At 41.1% G+C, this 26,597-nt stretch overlaps 1 protein-coding gene across 6 annotated transcripts in view; it reads left to right on the plus strand.

Moving 5' to 3' along the window:
* ema (C-type lectin domain containing ema) overlaps positions 1-26,597 on the plus strand; it is a 187,024-nt gene that overhangs the window by 42,137 nt on the left and 118,290 nt on the right. For all 6 annotated transcript variants that reach the window (XM_068386913.1, XM_068386910.1, XM_068386908.1 and 3 more), the window contains exon 10: positions 3,057-3,217. In XM_068386913.1, the coding sequence (XP_068243014.1) occupies positions 3,057-3,217 (161 nt within the window). The remainder of the gene's footprint in view (positions 1-3,056; positions 3,218-26,597) is intronic.

A 26,597-nucleotide genomic window follows, 5' to 3' on the forward strand; every position in this document is an offset into this window, starting at 1 on the left:
GGTTGTCTTCTAATCCTGACCCCATGCCTCCTATTTTTAGCCAAAGACAAAAACCCTCTTCATACATTTAGGCTTTTAGAGTCATGAGATAGTAACCTTTGTATGTCGTTTACCCTACAACTATACAGTGCTTGCAGAAATTCTCGTCCTCAGAAGATAGTTTGTTTCAAAATATCTAGACCAACAAGGCCCTTTCCTCAGGAGCCATTCATATTCTGTTGACATGCCTGATTAAAAAAGCTGATTCTGATTCCATCCTTAAAATCCATGACGGGAAAGGGAAAGCTCAGGAATGTGACCTCAAACTTAACGCTTTTTTCCATATTCTTTATTTTAACTTCTATATTTTTTTGTATAAAAAAGCATTAATTCCATGGATAAAGAACTACTCTCATTATAGTGAATAAGTGAAGAATAGGCAAGGTCTTGGCTGTTAACTCATTGAATGCAAATCAAATTTTGTTGAAATTAGCCTATGCACTTTACAATCCGCGCAAAAATTTAGATATAGATGATGTGATTTCTCTCTGAACAATAAGAGTGAACAGTAAAACTACAAAGCTTTGTTGATGGCACTGTATATAGATTATTGACAAAAACACAGTCGATTGATGCTGGGTTGCAGAAAAGAATGAGAAATTCAGATAGCTGTAATTAGGGGAAGCCATTTAAAGCATTCTATACCTGGCATACAGCTCTTTAAAATTTTTAATTTAATTTTTATTTGATTTTGTCCAAGCTTCCCATTAGTAGAATGAATAGCCAATGAAATTCAGGGGAGTATTGAAATAATTATAATTTAATGATTAGGTTATTCCTTCACAACACTATTCATTATGCTGAATAGGTATGTTCACAATCGTGGTCCATGATTAACCTTGCAGAAAAGCGTGCCCCGCCTCAGCGTCTTGGCCACATGGTCTCAATTCAGTACATACTGTTTTGCACAACAGTTTTTTGTATGGTAGTCTTTCGTAAAATGGGCCATCTGAACTGTTAACTGCCCAGCAATCTCCTTCCTCACTTTTCACAAGTCTATAGAGCAGTAGTGCTTTGGTTTACATCTGTTAGGCTTACTTTAGTTCTAACTTTATGTTGGTCATCGTTAAATATTGAAAGGAAAAATAAAATTTCCGTTAATTCTTTTTCCTGACTTTACGCTGGTTTTTACATCGTAAAATAATGATTTAAGTGTTGTACTGGCCTGTATTATATTTCACATAAAAGCTTATTAATGTAAGTATCTGCTTTTTGTATTATGATCCCTGGTTACAACATACAAGGCAAAAATCTGACCTACTTTTGAAAATCACCTTATGTTGTACTTCTTGGAACCACTTAATGATATAAGTGGGGTGTTTCTGTACTATTTACTGTTCCCAGGTTGGTCCAGAATTGGGAGCTTGTTTCCTCAGTGTAGGATTGCAGTTTTTTTCATTGCTATTGCTGTAATTTCCTTAAGTACTTTTCCATCTTTGGGATACAGCTTTGGAAATCTAACTTTGTGATGATCTTATTAGTGATGTTTTAGACATTTAGAAATCTAGAAAAATACACTTCTTTAGAGTTGCTAGTGATATTCCAAGGAGTTTTTCAATATATATCAAGGTTTTGTGTACATGACGTCTTTATATTCTGATCACTCAAGCCGCAAGCAGAGACAAATGTGTCTTATTAAGGTAGCAACTCTAAACAGACTTACACGTAATAATTTTTACTGGTTTATATGTGGTACAAAAAATGCTTATGGAATTACAAATCCCAAAATAACAGTTTTTATCACCAAGATCCAAATTGAGAAAGAGCTGAATATAACATTTTACTATACTAAAACAAAATCATGCAAATTGTAAAGCTGAGAAATCTCAATTGAACTTTAAAGTACAGTATTACATAAATTCCATCAAAGAAAATTACAGAGCTCTCTTTCGGACTTTAAGGTGGTACCCAAAAACTTAGGAAAAGAATTGATGGAGGAAAAATTTTGCAACTGAAAAACAAAAAGTAAGGTACAATACAGTCAAAATGATTGCTCACAGTAACCATGCAAGGGAACTTGAACATAAAACTGGATAGTTTTTTTTTACCAAAAGCATGAATTGGTAAAAAAGTCAAATATGAATGAAATATGTATGAGATTAAAGAAATCAGAGAAATGAAACTGAAAATGGGATGTTTAGATGTCACAAAGGAAAACTGTAGCAGGCAATCCTGTAAAGACCAAATATTTTAACCCTGAAGTCACACAAAATAGTTGGAATAATGAGAGGGTCATGTACAGGTCTGGCCATACATAGTAGTATTTAATGTTACAAGGTAGTTGGGACTGGATTCATCGTTCATGGAAATAAGCCATTATATATTGAGTGGGTGGGTGATGAAACTGCTAAAAAGTCTTTAGAATTTATGGGGTATTTGGAGTTTATTACAAAGTGTTAATGTTTTCTCAAGGGAATCTAAAGTCATCAATTTATTTTCAGTTCGTAGAAAATTAATTGGATAATATTCATATTGGAAAACAATTTAGGTTTATTTGAAAGATTTTTATCTACTGTATATTGTGACAATCAACTTTCTAAATGGACATGTTACAGTTGCCTCAGTTTGACTGAAAACTCAGTTTTTCTTTTATTATGCTAATATGCATCATTTTCTTTTTTTTTTCTTTTATTATGCATCATTATACATATTAGGTAATTCATGAGACTAGATGACCTCTCACATAAGTTCATATGTTGTTGTACATGTTTATTAAATCCATTCAGAACTTGTGTCTAAGGATGTCATATGCTTTGTGAAATTATTTTACTGTATTGTACTGTATTAATCATATTTCCTTTTTTTATATACCATATCAATATTAGGGTTCACTGCTGTAGAACTTTTTATACCTACTGTAGTTTGTATATTTTGGATATAAGAAAGTGCAAAAATCTTTTACCCTTCTATATGCTATGCTTACACACTAACATACACTGTCACAGAAGAACGAATTTTGTGCTATAATGGATGAAGTTACTTGGTACTGAATAAAGAAAAACTTCTCTCCCCGACAGGAGCGTCAGTTCTGTGAATGGCTTAATGAAAGACCCTGTTTCACTTAACAGTGGTGAGAGGCCTTTCCTCAACTCATTGGTTGCTTCGTTAGATTGCACAGGAGATGACTATGCTGCACTTTTTGGTCTTTGTCTTCTTTATGCATTAGGTCATAATCAAGGTAAATTTTTTACAGAGTTTTAACTTTTTTTCTAGTTTTAGTAAATTTTTTTGGTCATTTGTTATGTCAGATGACTGCCTATAGGTGACTGAATCTTGATGTCATCACATTTATTTCAATAGTTTAGAAGAGAATTTTTCTTGATTTTACCTTTTAAGAGGAGGCACTACCATTTTAAAAGATACACAGATTCATAGAATTTTTACATCGGTATATTGTTTAGTATATTGTTTAGACATGCTCGTATAACAAGATGGTATACTGTACCCAGATGTGAAGCCATTAGAATTTGTAGTTTTAGAGTTGGCTCCCAGAAGCCTCATTATTATAACTTTTCTTTTTTAAGTATCAGAGTATTGAAGGTTTATTTGGTTATGTCTGGAATATAATAATTAACATAGAATAGCTGTATGCAAAATGAAAAAAGTACAGGACACTGTTAAATAACATAAGTTTTTTGGCACATTCCAGCTATATATTTACCCAATTGATTGTATGAAAGATAAAAATGTAGTTTCCTAAAGAATAAAAACCTTACTTTTGAGTTGAGGACTGACACATGAATGAAAACAAACTACTGTAGTGTGATGGTTAAACCTGTCATGGTTTTACCTGTTTAATATTTTTCTTTTTATTAATTTGGAAATTCATGTCACCAAGTACTTCATCTTGTGAGGTACTAGCTACTTGACAGGCAAAGATGTCAAAAATATTTTTCTTTTTATTAATTTGGAAATTTCATGTCACCAAGTACTTCATCTTGTGGGGTACTAGTTACTTGATAGGCAAAGATGTCAAAATAGACTTATTCCTCCCTTTTTTTTTCTCTTTTTCACAAGTTTCACATCTTATATTGTTTACTTTTGATTTTGATGGTGAATATATTCATAATTCTCATTTGAGAATATGTTTTCATTCTCTAATAGTAAGTCTTTTTAACCTAGATGCTTAATTCCACATAACCCTGCTAATACCTTTGTCTCTTTATACTAGTTTCATATATTTATACAATACACTTCAAGTAATTATCACATTTCAACTCGTATACTGTACATGTCATGTAATTAAGTTTTTAATGTGTTTTAAGCTATTCTTTATTCCTTCTTCTGCAGTTATAATGATGCACATTTAAGAAGTTACAATATCATATACAGTAGCCTGAGATACGGTTTTAGCAACTGGTGTAATTGAGGAGTGTGGTCATTTAACTTTAGTTGATGGTGGTAGTGTTGTTTCAGTTTCTTGACTATATTTTCTCAAAGTTTTGGTTTTCACTTAATTTCAAGCTTCATTTTGTGGTGTATTAAAGTGTAATTATTTTCATGAAGAAAAGAATATGTCTTTCTCCAAAATAAAAAAGATCCTCTCTAGAAATAGCATAATTTCTTTATTATAGAAGGGGTTAGATATGGCCAAACATTATGTAGCCAAACTCAGGTCCTTTCGTGATTGGAAAAGCTATAGTAAATGAGAAAAAAAAATGCATTTCCTAGAATGCATTTATTCATATTAATATTTTTCTTGTTATTTTGAAAAGTGAGAGAATAGTGTTCAGAGTTAAAGAAAAACAGGTATCCATGACTTTATTGGGAGTTTTAGAGAAAAAAATGATCACTGTACACCAGTGCCCTGGTATACGAAGCTTTGATGAACATATTTTCGAAGGTATGAATAAAACAATTATGTCCCATACTTCGATTTACATACCAAAATTTCAAAGTTACAAATTTTTTATTAATAATCTGTATCTATAAAAAAAGTAAAAGAAATGTTGAAGGTATCATTTGTAATGTTATAATCAGTGCATAAACGCATGCAGCCACAATAGAAAAAGAACAAAAAACTGGTTTTGTGACGAACAATAGAATGATAACAGCTGCTTTACTTGCATTTCAATCATCATATAGTACAATCGTAAATAATTCCCTTGGTTTTGTTACAAAGTTACATGGATTAGGATCTGATATATTTTTACATTGTACCTTTATTCACTCTGGAGAAAAAAAATCAAGGATATGTGCTACCAAATAAAATCAACAAGCTGTAGTTGAAGGTGACAAAAACAATGTTCATGGTGAATTGTTGTTGCACGATCTTCTATATGACTTTTTGAAATTCCTGAGTTTATAGCAAGTGCTGGATGATGTATTCGGCTTATGAATTGGTAAACCAAATTAGCGGAAAAACTACAAATTGGAAGAAAAAAGTAATTTCAGCAAACCTGAAAGCTGTAAATTGTCATGCAACGGCAACATGGATTAAACTACAGTACAGTAAACTTTGATATGCCATTAAACTCGATGGTAGATAAGATGCAGTATAAGAGGAAAGTATTTTGAATAAAATTACCATAGTATGATAAAATGATAATTTAAGCGTTAAATGTTTCGTTTTGGAAATAAGAGACCCCTAAGGAAGTTTGCCTTAATCAGCTGATCCAAAAAGCATAGAGAGGAGTATCCAAAAACTCATAAACAAAAACAATGGAAAATATTTCTTATTCGCTGTTTTTATTTCTTAATATGATTCTAATATGTGAATTTTACATGCATTATTATTGGATACAGTTAAGTGAAACATCAGTTTCATCAAAATCTTGTTTATATATAATACAGCTGTTTGTTTGTTTAAGACTACTATATATGCATATGATCAGTGCCCAAGCCCTTTGCCCTAAGCTACAACCTGGAAGAGGTAGATAATGGCTGCTGGTGGCTCAGCAGGTAGGCTTATAGGCTTCCCCCAAATGATAACTCAGTAAGTAGGCCTAAGGCTTCCCCCAAATGATGACTCAGCAGGTAAGCCTATAGGCTCCCCCAAAATGGTGACTCAGCAGGTAGGCCTATAGGCTCCCCCAAATCCCTCAAGTATGGTGAAGTTACAGACACTACAGGAAAGTTAAAGCTTGAATGGGTCTTGAACCCCTGTACAGCAGTGACGTTTCCAATAGGGTACCACAACTACTATTATTATCCGACCTCCTTTGAGACAGAGCTAGCGAACCCTGCTGCAGGATGATTGGGTCTTTCTTATGACTTCCTCCTTTGGAGAATTCCAGAGACAATGACCTTCATGTCAGCTAAGTATGGCAACTCTGACTTCTAAGCAGAGCAATTTCTTGCACTATGGAAATTGATAGGATCCTAATTTATTGGGCTTTTATGAGACACCCTCCCAAATCAATCAAACCAGCCGAGTCCACAGTAATGGTAGAGACTTAGATGGAGACTCAAGGCGAGGACACAACATCCCAACACCCTAGTCCACTGCCATGTAAGCTACCTCCATGGCCAACCTCCGAACTACATCGAGGTTTGATCGCTGGCCGGTCACAGTCACGTACTCTGCTACTATGCATGGCTTGTCAAGGCCAAGGATGAGGAAGTACACGGACTTAATCCAGTCAAACACCAAGAACAGGCTTCATGCACCATTCAATTGCATCAAGGGTTATTCAAAACCCAGAGAGCAGAGAATACAGTTGCCTCATGCTTTGCTGCACAGGAGTAAGGAGAGCATACATCCCTTATGGAGTGCATTGTTATGACGGCTGCAGCTTGTTCCCCACAAAAGGACCAGAAATCATGGAAGAAGGCGCAAGAAGGTTTCCTCTTCCATCGATCAGCTATTAACTAATAATATTCCAGGCCCTTCAAGGATAACTATCCCAAGATCTGTATAATGACTTTAGGAGGTTCTGATGAAGACTCCTGCAACCTTTATGTCCAATTTGGTCCTCTTAAGCTTATATTTCCCTGGAAAGCTCAGACAGTGCTGTCCCTTCACTCTCAATCTGGCCTTCCAGGTAGTTGGATAGCTGAAGTTAAAGCAGAAAGCATTAAGGAATTCAATGACTTCCTACAGTTCCTGTGAGTGGGTATGTGCTGGTTAAGATGTTGAATGACATTGGCAACACCTGCTTATTGTTATCACCCGTGATCTACCAGAACCCGTCCCCTACTGACAGGAACAGAGGCAACAGGAGGTTCTTCCAAGAAGGTTTACGAACCCCTTCAGTCTACTCTTACGAATTGAATAGCTGGCAGGGAACTGGAGGCCAGTCATCAGTCTCCCTACTTGGTTCCTCAGTCGCCATTCAGGACAGACATTATAGCAGTGTATGGTCTATCACAAGAATCAAGACCACGCCATCCCTGTAAACCTGAAGCACACGTACCCTCGAATCTATTCTCTCCCTCTTACAAAAGGCTTTCTCCACTGCATCTTTGAGAAAAGTAGCTACCAGTTCAAGACGTGCTTTGGATTGGCTACCACTCCTCAAGTGTTCACACAAGTGGTTCGGCGTCAATGACCTTAGATGTCAGGATGCCTGAAAACTTTAAATCAATCAATCAATCACACAAGTGGTTACTCTAGTCTCTTTTGAGCTCTTTTAATTGGCACTCGTCTACTGATGGGTTCAAAGGTTTAGAGGCACGGGACAGTGACATTGTCCTATCAAGCAAGACAATTCCCTAGAGGCTGACCATATGATCAGCGCTCATACCCCCCTTTCCACCTAAGCTGTGACCAAGGAGGGGCCAGGCAGTGGTTGCTGATGACTCAGCAGATAGATCTATAGGCACCCCCAAAACCCCTATCCTTAGCTCACAAGGATGGTGAGTTTGCAGCGACCAAAGGAACTAACGAGTTTGAGCGGGACTTGAACCGCAGTCTGGCAATGACCAGGCAAGGACGCTACCAACAGGCCACCACAACACTTTGCTATTGCCCCTTTTCTACCCTCCTACACAAGAACCACGAAAGCATTGAGATAAAATTCCTTTCTCATGTCCTGAGCTGTAGATTTAGATACAGTCATACCTCTCTTCACGAAAAAATCTGCTTACAAAATTTTCACGCTACGAAACTAGATGTGAAGATTTTTCTGACTCGCATTGTGAAAAATTTTTCATGATGAGAAAAATGGAGATTTTCCAGCAAGGCGGAGAATAAAATAGTCTCCTAATTAAAAGAAAGAAAGAAAGAAAAGGGGATGTTCACGCAATAGGAAATGTATCTATTTAGTAAGGGTAACTATAATAGTACAGTACATATGGTACTGTATGTTTTGTATATGTACAGTAGTGTACTGTATGTATTGTATTGTTTTCCATTTATTAACACATTGTGTTCTAGTAACTACTTAATTTACAGGTATTAACAGCTATTTTAGGTATATTGAATGGTTCAAATGTGGTATTTTTTGTAGGGTTTGGAACGAATTGGGTGATTTGCATGTAAAATATGACGCATAACACAAAATTTTCACGAAACGAAAGCCACTCCATAATGAATTAATTTCGGTATTGTGAGGCATTACTGTATATCGGCAAAAGCTCTTTAGTACTCCCAAATAGATGTTAGAATATCTGGGAATACATTAATAGGACACCTATAGAGGCCTCCTCAGCAACAGAGTTAAAGCAACTGTTATTACACTGCCCTTCTTTATTAACATTGACAAAGCCTTCCGAGACTTCCTTTGTCGATGAGAAATCTAGTTCCGCATAGCTGCCTCCTCAACAATTGCTCCTATATATCCTGAAGCTTTACTGGTTAACTACCAATGTGCCCTTGGCCTTTGGGTTGTGTGGTAACAGATATACCCTGGTAGCTGCATAACAAACTTGGTCGTAAATACTCCTCTCCCTTGAAAGTCGTTTGTACACAGATGTAGCAGATGAAGGGTGAGGCACCTCCTGAGTGTCCTACTGTCTATGGGATGTGATCTACGGAAGGAATGTACCTGCTTTTCAACAAACCACAAATACTTGGAGTGCTACTATTTTGCAAGCTTTCCAAAGAGTTTGTTAGAGCACCTGGTAGTGAAAATGGCCGATAATGGTTTTATTTGTGATCAAAGTTACATTATGGTTCCGTTCACAAACCTTTCTCAAACAGGTGCAGTCTTGGGAGTAGAATATGCAATAAAGCTATGGAAGAACCTTTTAGGGAAGAGCATTTTGAGGAGAACACGGTCAATCGATATAGTCCTGGTGTAAGGGTATTATTACATTATCCCTACATCATTTTATGGCATCGATTAAAATGCTTACACGAGAATTGACAGAACTCTTGAGGAGCATGGAGGAGGATAGTCTTGATGTCCCATAGAGGTCAAGTTGCATGGAGCTTTTAAAAAATTTTCAGGTTTTTTAAATAGACCCAGTTAAGTATGTGGTAGACCTGGCCAAGTGTGTAGTCAAATGGCATATCTTTTCCTTTGTCATTAGTTTTTCTGAAGGATAGAAGATTTCCATAATTTTGGTTCAGTTGTTTTGGGCCAGGACCTAGAATCCAGCTGGCCATGACTTAAATCCTTCATCTCTTCCCTACAAAGGTAACTAATGGGGACCAGAATGATTAATCTTCCTGTTCTTTGAAAAGGGGGGACACTACAGCTCTTCCTTCAGTGCAGAAGGAATAAGAAAAGAAATCCTAAAACTTTTCTTTCTGGCTTAGTGGAACAATTGGACTCACACTCCTACAAGGGGATGAGAGGACAACCTTGGATTCAGTCACACCAGGCCAGAATATTAGATCTACCTCAGCTCTTAGGAAGAATCTATCAGAAGCACTTTTTGTGAAGACTGTATTCTGTTTGCAACAGATAACTTTTGCTACCAGTTACTTATGAGAGTACCCACAGATTCCCAGATACCTTTTTCCTTGAACCGGTGGTAGTTGTTCAAACCTAGCTCGTTCACATGTCAAGAAGCATCTTGTCTAAGATAGCTGTTGTGCCATGAGTCTTTCTTCCCCATTTTAGGGTGCATCAATCTCAGGTATTTGGTGGACCAAACAACGGATTTTGAGCGAAGCGAAAAATCTAGTTTTGGGTGAGATAGCCATGGCGTCCTGATGGAAGGTTCCTTTTTGGTAGCTTCCTTGGGTATAAGACTACTAAGATATTCCCAGAGAATTTAACCACAGGTTATCACAGAATTCTAACTTCTGGAGCGAGTATCTCAAAGGTTTCCCTTTAAGACATCGTAATACAACAGGGGACGCGCATGTCTGAACGCGCCACATAGCTATCTTCACCCCGAACAGAGTTAATGCTTCGGTGTGTAAGGACTGAGAATAGCTGGGAGCCGTTCCACAGCTAATCTCACTCGTGGCTACTACTGATACTCGAGACGTAAACAAACGGACGCCATTGCTCTAATGACGTCACGCCCGTCTTCATCCTGAAGCCAGTTGCTGCCCATCACCATGATACAGTTGCACAGGGTGGGAACAAAACTGGACGAAGTAGTAGGGAGGGTCCATCAGGACGCCATGGCTATCTCACCCAAAAATAGATTTTTCGCTTCGCTCAAAATCCGTTTTTTGGGCTCAAGCCATGGCGTCCTGATGGAAGAGTACCAGAGAATCAATGTATCGTGGTAGATTTTCCCCCAGTATTAAGTGCCTAGGCATTGACAAAACAGCAAAGTAATCTTAGATAAAGAACCATAGGAACGAAGTATCCTGCCCCCCTTGGCAGGAAGTTCCCATGGGCTATGCCGACGTCAAAGTGGTATTGAAGGGCTATTCATCCTGAGAGAAGAACTTGAAGAACTTAGAGATGAAGCGGAATGTTTGGTATTTGTATAGGAACATTCTGAATTTAGACCAGTGGTGGTTGGGCACTGTGTATAGAGTTCATCTCTTGGTTATCAGAAGTAAGTATTCGTGTAGGAACCTTACTTAGTCAGGGTGAATATAATTTAGGATTAAACATCTTAAATTCTTCATAACCATAAGAAAGGAGGAATAAATAAAACTATGACAGTATGTATTTCATAGTAAGTAGGAGCTGAAAGAGACGCATAAGTAATAAAATAGAAATTTTATTTCACAATGCAGAAATTAAATAATTTACAGCAAAAGTAAAGTTCATTTACAGTAATAATAATGTACATAGAAATAAAGGCTTGCTCTTGAATCTGAAAAGGAATTTCAGGATTAGTAGGTACTCGTTCTCGAGGAACGCAAGTCTTTAAATAACACATCATGCTCAAGGCATGCGGCACTTGTGTGACACTATGACATTTCACCTGGGATAAGAACGGTTATAAAAGCACTAAGTGTTTTTAGACATCACTATGAATCGCTCGAGGGTCAACATAGGCACCCGAAGAGTTAGAGTCCCAAGTAACTCACTGTTCTACGCAGAGTTAGGTGCAGGTTTCATAACACTACCTGCGGCTACCACAAAATGTTTGACTTCGTGCACTTGTTTCGCATAATGTTTAAAGAAAACTCGCGAGGACTTCCAGCCCGTGAAGTTTTTAAGGCTTTCAAAGTCCATGCTCTGAAAGAAGTTCAGAGAAGATGCCACTTTTCTAGGATCATGACCAGCGGGTGTACTGTTCGGATCCGCTCTGCGAATGAAGTAGGTGATTTTCGCTCTTAATTGTTTCAGTGACAGGTCGCTGCCCGATGTTTCTCCTTTGAAGAGTTGGCCTCCACCAAAGTTCGAAGTTTTGCGAAGATAGACCTTGAGACTCTCTACTGGACATAGAGAGACATCCTCCTTCAGGGGGCATATTCTCCAAGGGCCCCATCTTTTGGTGGGTAATTCATTTTTAGCGAGAAACGTCGGATCAGGGGAGAGGGTCACTTCTCCTGAATCGGTAAACAGGATGTGTCCTTCTTCTCTTGATAATGCCACTATTTCGCTGACTCGAGCTCCCGAAGCGAGAGCAAATAAAAATATAACTTTCTGAGTCAGAGCCTTGAGGGGGCATGAATCATTGTCCAAGTTGGAGGCGAAATGGAGTACCTTGTCTAGTGACCAGGAGATCGGTTTCGGAGGGGGTGCTGGACGTAGGCGAGCACATGCTTTTGGTAGTTTGTTGAAGATGTCGTTGGACAGATCAATTTGGAAAGCATATAGAATTGGTCTAGCCAAGGCCGATTTGCAGGTTGAAATCGTATTGGCTGCTAATCCTTGTCCATGAAGGTGAATGAAGAAGGACATACAGAAATCAATTGTGATTTCTTTAGGATTTTTTGCCTTGACAAAGGAGACCCATTTCCTCCAGGATGATTCATATTGCCGTCTCGTGGATTCGGTCTTGTATTCCTCTAGGAAGTCTAGACTTTTCTTCGAGATCCCAAACCTCTTCTTTGCGGCAAGGGAGAGAAAATCATGAGATGAAGGTCCTTGATTTTCGATGATGAAGCGAAGACAGTCGACTTCTGTACTTGTTGAGAGAGAACTGGGCCCGGGAGAGGGATCAGCTTGGGCTGCAGCTCCAGGACCAGGGGGTACCAGTTGCTCCTGGGCCACTTGGGAGCCACTAGGGCCGCTGTCCCTTTGAAGGTTCTCAGTTTGGAGAGGACTTTCAACAGAAGGTTGGTGGGAGGGAACAGGTAGATCTTGGACCACCTGTTCCAGTCCAGTGACATGGCGTCCACCGCTTCTGCTTTGGGGTCCTCGTACGGGGCTATGTACAGAGGAAGTTGATTGTTGTCGCTCGTTGCAAAGAGATCTACCTGAAGTTCTGGGACTTGGTGAGAGATGAAGGAGAACGATCTTGCGTCTAGAGACCATTCCGACTCTATCGGGTTTGTCCGAGATAGAGCATCCGCTGTCACATTGCGGAATCCTTGTAGGTGAACTGCAGACAGGTGCCACTTCTTCTTCTCCGCCAGACGGAAGATTGGGAGAAGCACCTGATTTATCTTGGGCGATCTTGAGCCTTGGCGATTGAGACAACGAACTACCACCGAGTTGTCTAGGGTTAGACGGATGTGGATCGAGGGCGGCGGGGATAACTTCTTCAGAGTTAGAAGGACCGCCATGGCCTCCAAGATGTTTATGTGGAACGTCTTGAATAGTGGAGACCAGGTACCTTGAACCTGTTTCTGGTGGGAGTGACCTCCCCAACCTTCCAGTGAGGCATCCGTGTGGATGTTGAGTGATGGAGGAGGGTGTTGGAGAGGAATGGACCTTTTCAGGGCCTTTTCTTCCGACCACGGCTTTAGGAGGCGTCGTAGTCTGTTTGGAAGCCGTCTCTTGAGGTCTCTTCGAGCGATGGATGCCGAGCGTCTCCAGACTCCCGCGGCATCCTTTAGCTGTGCACGAAGCACTGGGTTTGTCACTGAGGCGAATTGTAGAGAGCCTAGAACTCGTTCCTGCTGTCGTCTTGAAATGCGTTTGGATTTCAGTAGTCGCTTGACAGACCCTGCTATTTCCTTCCTTTTCTTCTGGGGGATGGAAAGGCGGTGTGACTGAAGATTCCAGTGGATTCCCAACCACTGAAACTTCTGAGCTGGAGAGAGGCGAGATTTTTTCTCGTTGATCTTGAATCCCAGGTGTTCTAGGTACTGGGTAACTTCGTTGCAAGACTTTGCACACTCTTCGGGCGATGGAGCCCAGACTAGCCAGTCGTCGAGGTAGGCCATCACCTGGACGTTTCTTAGGCGGAGCTGTTGTACTATGGCATCCGCCAGTTTTGTGAAGATCCGAGGGGCCACATTGAGGCCGAAGGGCATGGCCCGGAAGGCGTAGCTTTTCCTTTGGAGTCGAAATCCTAGGTAGGAGGAAGCGTGATGGTTCATTGGAATGTGCCAGTAGGCATCCGCCAGGTCTATAGAGACCGTGTAGGAACCTTGAGGCAGAAGGGTCCTTATTTGTTGAAGCGTCAGCATCTTGAATTTGTTGTTCTCTATGAACTTGTTGAGGGGGGATAAGTCCAGAATGACTCTGAGTTTGTCTGAGTCCTTCTTGGGAACACAAAACAGTCTCCCTTGGAACCTGGTGGACTTTACCTTCCTTATCACCTTCTTGTTCAAGAGGTCTAGAACATATTCTTCCAGAAGGGGGGTTGATTGCTGGAAGAACTGCTGGAAGATTGGGGGTGGTTGCGTCCAACTCCAGCCTAGACCGTTCTTGATGATGCTGTGTGCCCAGGGATCGAAGGTCCAACGATCCTGGAATTGGCGGAGTCTTCCTCCCACCGGAAGCACTTCATTGCTTCTGGTGTCCCGAGGGCTTGTTGCCTCGGCCGCTAGCTCCCTTTCCTCCTCTACCTCTGGAGGGACGGCGAGATGCGTCTCTGCTTGCACCCCTGAATGAGCCTCTACCTTTGGCATGAAAGGTAGTTGACTGTTGCTCGAAGGCAGGGGTGAAGACCGGTGACTGTGACAACACCGGTTGGGGGACCAATTGAAAGGTCTGTTGTGGTTGGGCAACCACTTGGGAGGTAGCGGGTCCCGGAAACTGACGTCTTTGCTGACGTTGCTGGGGTTTTGACTTTTGAGGTTTCCTCTTAGGCTGAGGTCCGTCGTCCTGAGAGGGTTTCCTTTTCCTGGACATGCCCCACTTGTGGAGAAGGTTCCTATTCTCCGTGGCGGCTCTGTCAGTTATTTCCTTCACAAGGTCAGAAGGAAACAGGTGCTTTCCCCAGATGTTGGAGGAAATCAGCCTCCGGGGTTCGTGTTTCACGGTGGCACCGGCAAACACGAATTCACGACAGGCTCTTCGAGCCTTTATGAAGTGGTACAAGTCCTTCATTACCGTCAGTAAGTGGGATTTGGAGAGTACCATGTAGTGATCTGGTACTCTAGTGTCACAGGCCATAACTTCCAGTTGGACTTGATGAGAAAGAGATGCCGCAAGCCTCTCCTTCGTGTCTTGTTCCCGGCGAAGGAGGTGATCGTTGAGCTTAGGGAGGTCTTCATTAAACTGACGTCCGGCGACGTCAGGATCGAGCCTTCCCACGACGAAAGTATGCTGAACATCTTTCCAGTGTCGAGCGTCAGGGGGGGTCACGATGGAGAAGGGTCTGCACTCCTCCAGTGCAGGGCAGGGTTTCCCTTCTTCCGCCGCTTTAAGGCATGCAGCTAAGGCCTTTTCCAAGAATGGAAGAACCGCAGTGTCAGGTGCAACATACGTAGGGTGCTTCTTGCTCAAAGCCGGAAGCTTAGAGCAGGTAAAGCCTCTACTCTTAAATGCGGAGGCTAGCATAGCCTGGGCCTTTGTGAGATCGAACACTATCTCTTCTTTAGGTTCGGTCTCTTCCTTCGAGGCAGGTTCGGAACGAAGCCGGACGTAACAGTCCGGGTAGGCCTCAAAGCTTGGGAAGAACTCCACATCTTCCAAAGGGACCGTGCCGATCTTATCACTGACAAAGATCCTGCCGGTCGCAATAACCATATGCTCTGCATACCTCCACGGGTTGGCATGAGAGCAAGCGGGGAGATCCTTGACCGAAATCTTCTTCGGCTCTCTGGATCCTATCATCGACCTGATGGACTCCTGGTTCTCCTTCAGCCTGTCGTCCATGACGGCTCTAATCAGCCGGATCAGTTCTTGAGTAGAAGAAGAAGGATCCGGAGTCGAGGAGGTAGACGTAATAGACATTTCCGTCGGTGTAGGAGTAGGAGGGGGGATGGACGAGGGAGCAGCTTCTAGCTCCGACTCGGTGTACTCCACCTTGTCTTCGTCCTCTTCGGCTCCTTGAGCCATGAGCGTCTTCTCCGTGTCTTCCGAGACGTCTGAAATCTGTTCATCATCCTCGGAATCTAAACGGCACTCGTGCATGGACTGAGCCATGACCACATCAGGTTCCACCGTAATTTGGACAGTGGGGATCATATCTTTGGGTACCACTGAGTCAGGGGAGGCCTTAGGGAACAATAGTGACCTCAGTTCTTCGGTGGCCAGGTACGGTCCGGTAGCATTTTTCTGGAAGCCACGCACCCACTTGCGCAGCTTTTCACGAGAAATGTCTCTAACCTCCGCTGAAGGAGGGTTATGGAAGGCCTCAACTAGGTGGGCCTGGCAGACCGTACAATCCAGTGGATTCCAAAACTTCAAATCCCCTTTCTTGTCTGCACAAGGGGCGTGAGTCCTGCAAGCCGTATGCCCGTAAAACTGCGGGCGTTTCACAGCGCAGAAGGCGAAATCACACTTCATCTGCTCCTCCTGTGGAAGAAAGAGAAAATGAGTATGGGGGAGTCATAAGAATGGCTCTTAAACTAAGTTAATATTAATCATTAATTTTAACTTATAGAAGGTGTGATGCATAGAGAATGAAAATAGTAAAGGAGAACATGCTCCATGCATCTCGCCCGGCTGGTTGCCATAAGCTTGGTCCCTGGATAATCCAAATGACCGAGGGCACTGGATATAGTTTCCTAGAATTCCAAGTATTTTGGAATTCCATGGAAAAAACCAAGGACAAGATTGGGATCGAATTCATTCGGTTCCCAGTTAAGGGCCAGAAGGCCTCATTTAAAAGGTAACTGCTTCTGGCAACCAGCCGCGCTAAGATGCACATAGCATGCTGGAATTAGAAGAATGCAAAGAGACAGCATGATCACTAATAGAGCAGTACTAGGTACTGATCTTAATAGCAGAAGCAGCTTATCTGTTTGCGATATAGGGCTATCATAGTCTTATGATAGCTACAGTAAGGGGGTGCAAGTATTCTTGACGCCTCCGGGGCATCCGGCAAGCCGCCGGCATGCCGGAGCTCGCTCCAGCATAGATTCTGGCATTAGGACAGACAATTTTCAAAGTCAGTTAAATACCAGGATGGCGGCCGCCGGCACAACGGCGGCACGCCGGCAGGGAGCGGCGGCTCCGGCAGTCGGAGGATGCCAGGTTGGTGACTGGGATAAGGATGGTAAAGGCTGTATCGGGTTGCCGGCAGTATATGCCGGCACTCCGGCGGTCGACCGGCAAGCGGACGACTAGATAGGAGTAGGAGAGCCGCCGGTAGTAGCCGGCGGCAGTCGGCAGTCCCTCGGTACACGGGGGGGCTGGCGGCAAGGTTAGGGAGAGTCACCAAGTAGGAGGCAGGTATTGCCGACAGTAGAGGCGGCAAGAGACCGGCACCCGGATAGGGAGAGAGACAGGGGGGAGGGGGGAAGGGATGTAGGAAGTACCATCAGGATTCCAGACATCCCTCCCCCTCCCTGAGGGGGAGTACCCATGATAGAGGCAGGCTCTAACATCCATGAGCAGGGGTCACTAGGGACCGGGAGCAAGGTAGCCCAAGGGAGGGCTAGGGAACACCCAAGGGGGGGGGGAGACTCCCATATGCAGAACTATACTGGTAACTAACCTTATAGGACACTATGAAGGTATATGTACCAGAGCGGACTGCACAAGGAAGCTCGGGTAGCCCTACTCTTCCACCCTAAGGAGGAGTTGTAGGACAGGGGACAGATGAGTATAAACTAACCTAAGCATAGGCTAGGCTATACAAGAGATAGGTGGGGAGGGAGAAGAGAGAAGTCTTCCCAGGAAGGGTTTCTGTACCAGAGCGGCCACTAAGGAAAGGGAGGACACTCCCTAACCTAAGATCAGGCAGATCAGCTAAAACGGTGCAAGAGTACAGTTTCAGCATGGAACAGAGAAACCTTCCTAACCTAACCTAGAACAGGGCTAAGAGTCCTGAACTAGGAAAGGAAGAAGACATATCGCTATCGCAGGAAAGTCATAGACTATCCTAGCCATAGAGGTAGGCTAGCCTAACCTCACTCTCGGACGCAGCCCTAAAGGGGGTTCATTCCTTTAGGGAGGACAGAGAGGCGATATATACTCTATTAGACAATTAATCCCTTTACTCAGAAAAGGAATCAAGGCTAAATAGAGGGAATGCCAAGGCAGGGGATGAAGGAAGCATATAGGGGTCCTAACATTAGGTTAGGCTAGAAAGAGTCACTGACTAGCCTATCCCCTATATGGTCCCTGAAGGCGAAAACATTTGCATCACTGTCAAAAGTATTGTAAAATAATAATGCCACTATCTTCATAACTTAGTCTAGGATCACTAATAAATCATGCATGAACACTTGTATGTAGGCTCCTGGCCTGGGGGCTATAGTAGCCGACTGGTATGAGGTCAATCGATGACCGATAAAAAGCGTCTAAACACGATATAAAAGTTCCTAGCTATGAAGACTAAATAAACTAATGTATTCGATTAGTATATAATGCCGGAAACGTTGTTGTGGCTAACTAAATAAGACATGCATAACAACAACGACGCCATAAAATGGCGGGTCCGGTAGAGGCACAGCTCTGCCACAAAACAGCAATTATCTCGAAAAGTAATATTTACTTTACGGCCAGAGCTTAATTAAACAATACTGGAACCTTGTACTCAACTTTCCAGAAGAAGGCGAGGCTGAAGGTAACGACATAGCGAAGATGCAAAACGATAAAGTTAACACAGGGAAAATCCGTCTAAGTAGGGCAGCTACTAAACAAAGGATGAAGACGGGCGTGACGTCATTAGAGCAATGGCGTCCGTTTGTTTACGTCTCGAGTATCAGTAGTAGCCACGAGTGAGATTAGCTGTGGAACGGCTCCCAGCTATTCTCAGTCCTTACACACCGAAGCATTAACTCTGTTCGGGGTGAAGATAGCTATGTGGCGCGTTCAGACATGCGCGTCCCCTGTTGTATTACGATGTCTTAAAGGGAAACCTTTGAGATACTCGCTCCAGAAGTTAGAATTCTGTGATAACCTGTGGTTAAATTCTCTGGGAATATCTTAGTAGTCTTATACCCAAGGAAGCTACCAAAAAGGAACCTTCCATCAGGACGCCATGGCTTGAGCCCAAAAATTACATGCAAACCACATGATTGTGCAACTTTTCTCAGCAAGAACTATGTTTAGAAGTATCTGGTAAGAGAATAGACAGATTGAGGACCCATGTTCTCATATGACCATACAATTAAACAACATATTTCCAACATGTATATAGGTTCTTCTTTGACTTTCTACCATTCCATGGTAGTGACCTAGCCTAACACCTGCCTCATCATCATGTCCAGATCATTAGAAGGTTGACATGAGTCACTACCTTTGCTCCTATTCAAGGCCAAAGTGCCTTGACAATTCCTGAGAAAGTAAACCAACTAGTTTGTTAAAGGATTTCTCCCCTTTAAGATAACTCTCCCATTAAAGAACGAGGGTTAATACTCACGTTTGAACAAATCACAAATTATTGAATTAAAGTAATTTGTATTTTTCCCAACTATGCATACCTGAGTTCTTTAAGGTACACTTTCTGCCTCAAGGACCCCACAATTCCTAGGTTTAAGGTCAAAGTGGCTAGGGAGGGGGTGGGTGTTTAGTGCGTCTTCCCTGTCCCCCCACCATTAACTACCGACACCTCATTATAAATTTTATTTGCCAAGTTCCAGCTACTCTGAAATATATTCCAATTAAAGGACTCAGGTTTGTGTTGTTAGAAAAAATACAAATTACTTTAGAAATTTGTGATTTTCAATACAGATAGTTGTCGACTTACGACTGAGATAGGGACTGAGAAACTAGTTGTAACTCAAGCTGGACGTATGTCGAACTTAAAATGTGAAATTTCTGCAGATTTATTCTGCTGTGTCATGAAACTGTAATAATCTTAGTTATGTTTCATCAATATTTTCTTCCTGTATATCATTATATAATTTTCTTGATTGATAGGATATCATATGCTTTTTCAAAGCATGTTTGTATTCTGTAGTGAACCCTCATTTATCGCGGTAGATAGGTTCCAGACGCGGGCGCGATAGGTGAAAATCCACGAAGTATTGACACCATATTTACCTATTTATTTAACATGTATATTCGGACTTTTAAAACCTTCCCTTGTACGTAGTACTGTTAACAAACTACCCTTTAATGTACAGAACACTTAATGCATGTACTACAGTACCCTAAACTAAAACAGGCACAAATATTAAAGGCGATTTTATATCATGCGTTTCCTAAACACCTAAAAAGCACGATAAAAAATGGCAACCAATGTTTTGTTTACGTTTATCTCTGATCATAATGAAGAAACAAACTCATTTAGTGTACTGTACACATATATGTATAGGTTAGTTTTTGCATCGATTATATTGATGTATACAGTACTGTATGTTGATTTTGTTATTACCAATGTTTTACTTAATTTTCCTTAGGACTTCCAAATGAAATGTTTTTCTTTATGACGCCACCTGAAACGACGGCGTCATAAAGTACGCTCAGTAAACAACCACGCTCAGAACAAAGAAGGCATTTAACGCGCATGATGATAGTGATAAATAATGATATTTACAGTAAAAGCATTTACAAAATATGTTATTACAAATATTATTTACCGTATCTATATAAAATCATACAGTACATACTGTACGTAGCAAAGCAGGAAAACAATTTACGAGAGAGAGAGAGAGGAGAGAGAGAGAGAAGAGAGAGAGAGAGAGAGAGAGAGGAGAGAGAGAGAGAGAGAGAGAGAGAGAGAGAGAGAGAGAGAGAGAGAGATTGTTTTACGTACGTAAATGTAAATTTTAAACAAAAAAAATATGATAGGCTTTTAAAACCTTCCCTTTAACTTAATGCATACAGTACTAAACTATAAAACAGACACAAATATTAAAATGTTTAAGTAAAAAATAAAGATTGTTACTGTACTCACCACGAAAGAAGTTCAAGAAAAACTTGAATGATGATGGCGATGAATTTGCTGCACAGTAGAAATGATGATGATGAAGCTGATGATGTCTTCTACTGTGCAGCCAATAATACTGTAGTATTTTACGTCTCTTCAGACGGAGGTGTCTTTTCCTGGGACACCTCTTCAACTTCTTCCTGAGACACTTCTTCAATTTCTTCTGAGGGCATTGTGATCGGAAGTTGCTGCCGCTGCTTCTTCTTTCGCAAGAGCATCCTGTAGGGAGCCATGTGTTCATCGATCTTGGTGCAGAATTGTACAGAACGAACCATATCCTCGTCCCACTCTTGCGACATTTCTTTCACCTCATTCGCAAGATTGCAGAGCTTGGCAAGCCGTTCTAATTTTAAGACCGTTTCTTCGACATTTTCTTGGAACTCTTCCTGTGTTTCACTGTCTTCACTGCCCGATTTCGTCAGGTCTTCGAGGTCTGCGGCCGCGTAACTTCTACTGTCTTTTAACATAGTATCGAGAAGCGTCACCTTCTCAGCAATCGTCATCATCTTTCGGTGCTGTTTAGGCTCACTACCAGCCTTAGTAGAAGCAGAAGGCTTGGGAGGCATTGTACAGTAGGGTTTAACAGAAAGTTCAACTTAAAACAGTCGCACACAGCACAGATTAAACTTCACAAAGTTAAGAACGTCTACTCAGCAATACGCGGAAAGAGAAAGTGAACGATGCAGACCCGCGAGAACTGTGATGCTGGAAGTTGAAGATGCGGGCAAAACACCAATCACAGGCTAGATAACAAAACTTGAGTTTTGATTCGTCATCTATCAGCGCTTGAACCAATCACAACCCGTCTTACAGTACATGGTGCGTTGGTTACTCATAGAAGATGCCCCGCGCATACTGAACGTACGTAGATTAAGTACAATACCGTAATAATAATAAATAATGATAATAATACTGTACAGTAATAATAATAATAATAATGATTAATAATAATAACAATAATAATTTTATTAACAACAACAACAATAATAATAATAATAACAATAATAATAAAAATTTACGTACGTACGCTATTTTACGCCTCTCTCTCTCTCTCTCTCTCTCTCTCTCTCTCTCTTTCTCTCTCTCTCTCTCGTACGCTTACAGTACTTATTCGAAATGTGATTTTTGCAACAAAGAATATTATTGGATGCAGTACTGTACTACGTACGTATACATACAAAAGATTCATGGAAAAGAAGCACATCCATTACAGTACACACCATTCTAATATGGTATGACTGCATCTGATTTGCGTTTCATGTTCGATTTAATTTTACTACGTACTGAATTATCGTATGATCACATTCTCTTTTCGTGTTTTATTTCTTTCTGTGCTGAATTATATATCATATGTAATGCAATGAACAATCAGTAAGAGCAGATATTACTAATTACAGTATTAATGGAATTACAGGTAACAAAATATCGTATTTGGTTATCTTCAGATTTCGCGGTATTTTCGAATTTTCCGGAAAATCCGCGATATGTATATATATATGGGTTATGGGAAAACCCCGCGAAGTGGTGAATCCGCGATTGTCGAACCGCGAAGTAGCGAGGGTTCACTGTATATCAATATCAGGATCATTTTAACAATCTACAATTATTGCTTTTTTTTTGTTGTTGTTTACCTTTGGTTGCAATCAGCTAATCTCAAGGTGCTGCTACTGTATCGAGAAATGTGCACATATGAATGACAAAGAGTATCATTTGGATTATTTCTGAACTTATTCAAAATACTGTATCTTCATAATTGATATTACATCAGCCTCGATATGTTATAGGATACCACAGTTTTCCTACAGTTCATTTATAGCCATATATTATTTATCACATGAATATATTCTCTTTCTCTGCATATTTTATTTACATTTTTATTTTATTGTTAAATCTTCATATTTCTTTAGACATCATTAGAAATTCTTAGTATCATTACTCGATGTTTCGATAATAGGAACAATAATATCACTCGTTAACACATCAAAAAGAAATCGCTCGATTTGCCAGCTTTCTTTCAACCAAAAATATGATGTCACTAGGCTTACAGCACTTCTTTTCTTAAACTTACGATAAGTAGTTTAATCATTAAAACGGATACAGATCACAGAAATTCTTGGTATCATTATTCGATGTTTTGATGATGGGAATAATAAGATTACTTGGTAACGTATCGAAAGGAAATCACTCGGTTTTCCAGCTTGCCTTCTGGCAGTAATATGAAGTCATCACAGTCATGGCGTGAACTCGACAAAGGAATACTCTTTCTGTTTTCTTTTAAGAAATTATTTCATTTTTATAATATAAAAGAAAATATATTTAAAAAGAAAAAATTGTCTTATTAGTTTACTTTCATTAGATGAATATTACTGTAATCTTTTATCAGAGAAGTAACAAATAAAGTAAAACTAGTCAAATTTACATTAAGTGAACTCACAACAGCCAATACAGACCCATGAACTACTTTGTATTGTAACTCAACATTTTGATAATGGGAATGGTAATATTACTTGGTAGCCTATTGGAAGGAAATCCCTTGATTTACCTGCTCACTTTACGCCCAAAATATGACATCACAAGACATACGATGTGAATTCAGCAAATACTGTATTAAAACTTATCTTAATGTATTTTTCTCTTTAGAATAGATAATGTATATCATCAATAAAAGAAAATGCTAACATACCAAGAGAAATTAATTAATTTTTGATCAAAGAAAATAGATTATTTTTAAAGAAATATTTATCCTATTAGTGTACAGGGTATATTTCCGACATAGTTGTGATGTCACCACTGTGAAAAAAGTGGTTGTAAATTTTAATACTGTAGTCTTGAGTCGCATAAGTCTTAAGTCGATGACTACCTGTATCCAAATTGTAATCAGGGAAACCAAAAATAATATTGCCTTTAAAGTCTGTTAGCTTCTTAAAGTTACTCAATTTCAAAGTCAACTTTTTATTCTAAATGTGGTTCTGACTGCTGTGTTTATATTAGACATGAAGAGAAATGTTGAGTAGAGTTTAACATTTATCATGTTCTCATTATATCTTTAAAGAACTTTATTTCATTACAAATAAGAGTTATAGAAAAATATTTCGATAGCAAACAGCTGTTTCATTTAGTGAAAGATAAGGGGAAAGAAATCCATATAGAATTTTATGCAATGAATTCATTTATACAGTATTTGCATTGAATGAAATTAATACTGTAAAAGGGAATAAGGATGTTATGGAAGAGATATATAATTAAGGAAGAGTATAAGGTATAAATGTAGACTGAAAGAAATAGTAAAAATATATGAATAATAGAATCTAAAAGATAAATGAAAAGGAAATAGAAATGAAGGAAGAATGGGAGATGCTTCTAGCCTTTGATCCAATATTCCCTTTGCTTGAAGCCCATTTAGGAGGCATGACATTACAACAGCTTGCTCTAATTAGTGATGATGTAATGATGTGCTTTAAAAAATTTGACTCTATGCTCCACGATTTAGCAGCAGAGTATATGTAATTTTTCAGCATATATTTTTTGCACTTGTATCAATAGTTAGCAGATAGTCAAATCAGCTGTTGTTGAATCACTGATTAAGGAGCTTTCACTGTATTTCTAGATAAATTCCATCAATATATGTTCATAGTAATATTATAAGTAGTGAATTGCTATCAAAGTTCATAGGGTCTCTGATGATTGTAAAATGGCAGTACTGTAGGTGCTGTAAAAAAAAATTTTTTTTTTTTTTTTTTTTTTTTTTTTTTAGAAATAAACATTTTCAATATTTAACTTAGCCGGTGATTATAATAGCTGCAGCTCTGCTGCTCGACAGAAAACTCTACGGAAAAAATCCGCCAGCGATCGCTATACAGGTAGGGGGTGTACTTCAACAGCGCCATCTGTCGTCCAGATACCCAGTACTCATTGTAAACAAAGAACTCAATTTTCTCTCCGTCGTGCTACCGGCAAGACCTACTAATTCGCTGTTGCTAACTGGATTTGTTTTCACAACTATTTGGTGAAGTACACTATTCTAGTTTTGAGCTTTCGCTGTGCAGGCTTTCTCTTCAATAAATCCTTGCATTCTTTTTTTGATTACGGATTATTTGTTGATGACTTTGGATAGTTTTTGAATTCCCCTTTGACCAATTCAAAATGGCTGACCCTTCTCAAGTCCCAAAATTTAGGAAGTGTAATGCTAGGGACTGTTCAAGGCGTCTTCCGAAGGCCTCTATCGACCCTCACACTGTTTGTTCCAATTGTCGGGATAAAACCTGTCAATTGGAAGATCGATGTGAGGAATGCGTTGGGCTTTCGGAATTCGATTTTATCGAATTCCTAAAGTATACACGTAGGCTAGAGAGAGATAGAGTAAGGAGAAGTTCCTCTCGTTCTGTTGAAATTTCCTCTCCTCATGCCCCACAACCTATTCCTTCCCCTGTAGTGGTTGCTCCTAATCCCCCTTCTGGCACTCAGGAACCTTTGATGGCTGATATGATGCGTGCCATCCAAGCTCTGGGTGAGAGAGTTGAGTCCCTGGCTAGTGACCGTAACCAGCTCATGGCGGACGTCAAGGAGCTGAAGTGTAAAAGTGCAGTGGGAAGTGTTAAAGTGAGTGATAGTGTTGTGGATAGTGTTGCGCTTGAGGGTTCGTCTGTTCGTGCCTGTCGTCCTCCTAGTCCGGGACCTCTTGCAAGCTCCCAAGTCCAGGGGAGAAGCAATGTCGTACGACCAATGGGTTCGAGAGGCTTTAATCAGCGAACAGACGTTCCCTCCGTGGTACCGGGCGCATCTTCCCAAGATCGCCCCTGCCGCACAAAGACGAGAGAGCCCATTTATTCCTCGTCTTCGGAAGGTGTTTCTCGCAAGAAACAATGGACCAAGGTCTCACGACCATTAAAACGCAAGTCGGTCCCTTCCGCGCAAGTCCAACGGCCCAGCTGTAGCCACTGGGTCAGTTCGGACTCGCTGCAGTCTTCCGATGACTGCTCACCTCCTAAGAGAGGCAAAGCGGTACCGCCTCAGACAGTTACACCGTCTGTCGCCGCACCTGCTCCTGCAGACCCTAAGTGGTCTTTGCTGCAGAGCATGCAGTCTCAGTTAACGTCTCTGATGCAGGACTTGCGTGCGGAGAAGGTTGCTGCTGCACCAGCTAGTACAGCCTCTTGCCTACAACCAGCCACACACTCGGTTGTGCGTCCTGTGGACGCTGAGGCGACCTTCTTGCGCACTCCAGTTGAGAGAGTTCCGCCACCCATGCGTTCCAGTGTGCCCTGCCAGCCGCATGTTGACGTTCAGCGACGCATGGAGCCTTCCGTTGACGTTCGCGAGGTACAACAACCGTCAGAGTTGTTTTGTTTTGACGCGGTGCGTCAACCTCTGCAACCCAGTGTGGTTGCCACTGGTCACCCACATCAGGCTAGACAGTCTGGAGTAGACGCTGTGCGTCCCCGCGCTGCTATGGTTGTTGCCAGCTCACAGACTGGGCAACAGTTCCATGACGTTGCGTCCGGCTCAGTCACGAATGCACCCGTGCGACCGGACTCAGCTAACCAGCCGTTACCTACTCCATTGCCGCTTCCTCCTCAATACTCGGATGATGGACTTTCGGATGATGATGGTGCTGCACACGTTGATGAACCACATTCGGATCTTGACGAGCCTAAGTCCACGCAACCCTCTTTGGACTTTAGGAAGGTTTTAGCTCTGTTCAAAGAGATGTTTCCGGACCAGTTTGTGTCTGTGGCTCCGCGCTCTCCTCCGTCAGAGTTTGTTTTAGGTATGCCGTCATCCTCGCCTGCCTTTACTAGACTCGTCCTCGCACGCTCGTCCAAGAGAGCTTTACGAGTGATAGGAGAATGGATGCAATCCAAAAAGAGTCTAGGGAAGACAGCCTTTACGTTTCCCCCTGCTAGACTCTCTTCTAGATCGAGCGTCTG

This window comes from Palaemon carinicauda, chromosome 14 (assembly GCF_036898095.1).
Source record: "Palaemon carinicauda isolate YSFRI2023 chromosome 14, ASM3689809v2, whole genome shotgun sequence".
Lineage (NCBI taxonomy): Eukaryota > Metazoa > Arthropoda > Malacostraca > Decapoda > Palaemonidae > Palaemon > Palaemon carinicauda.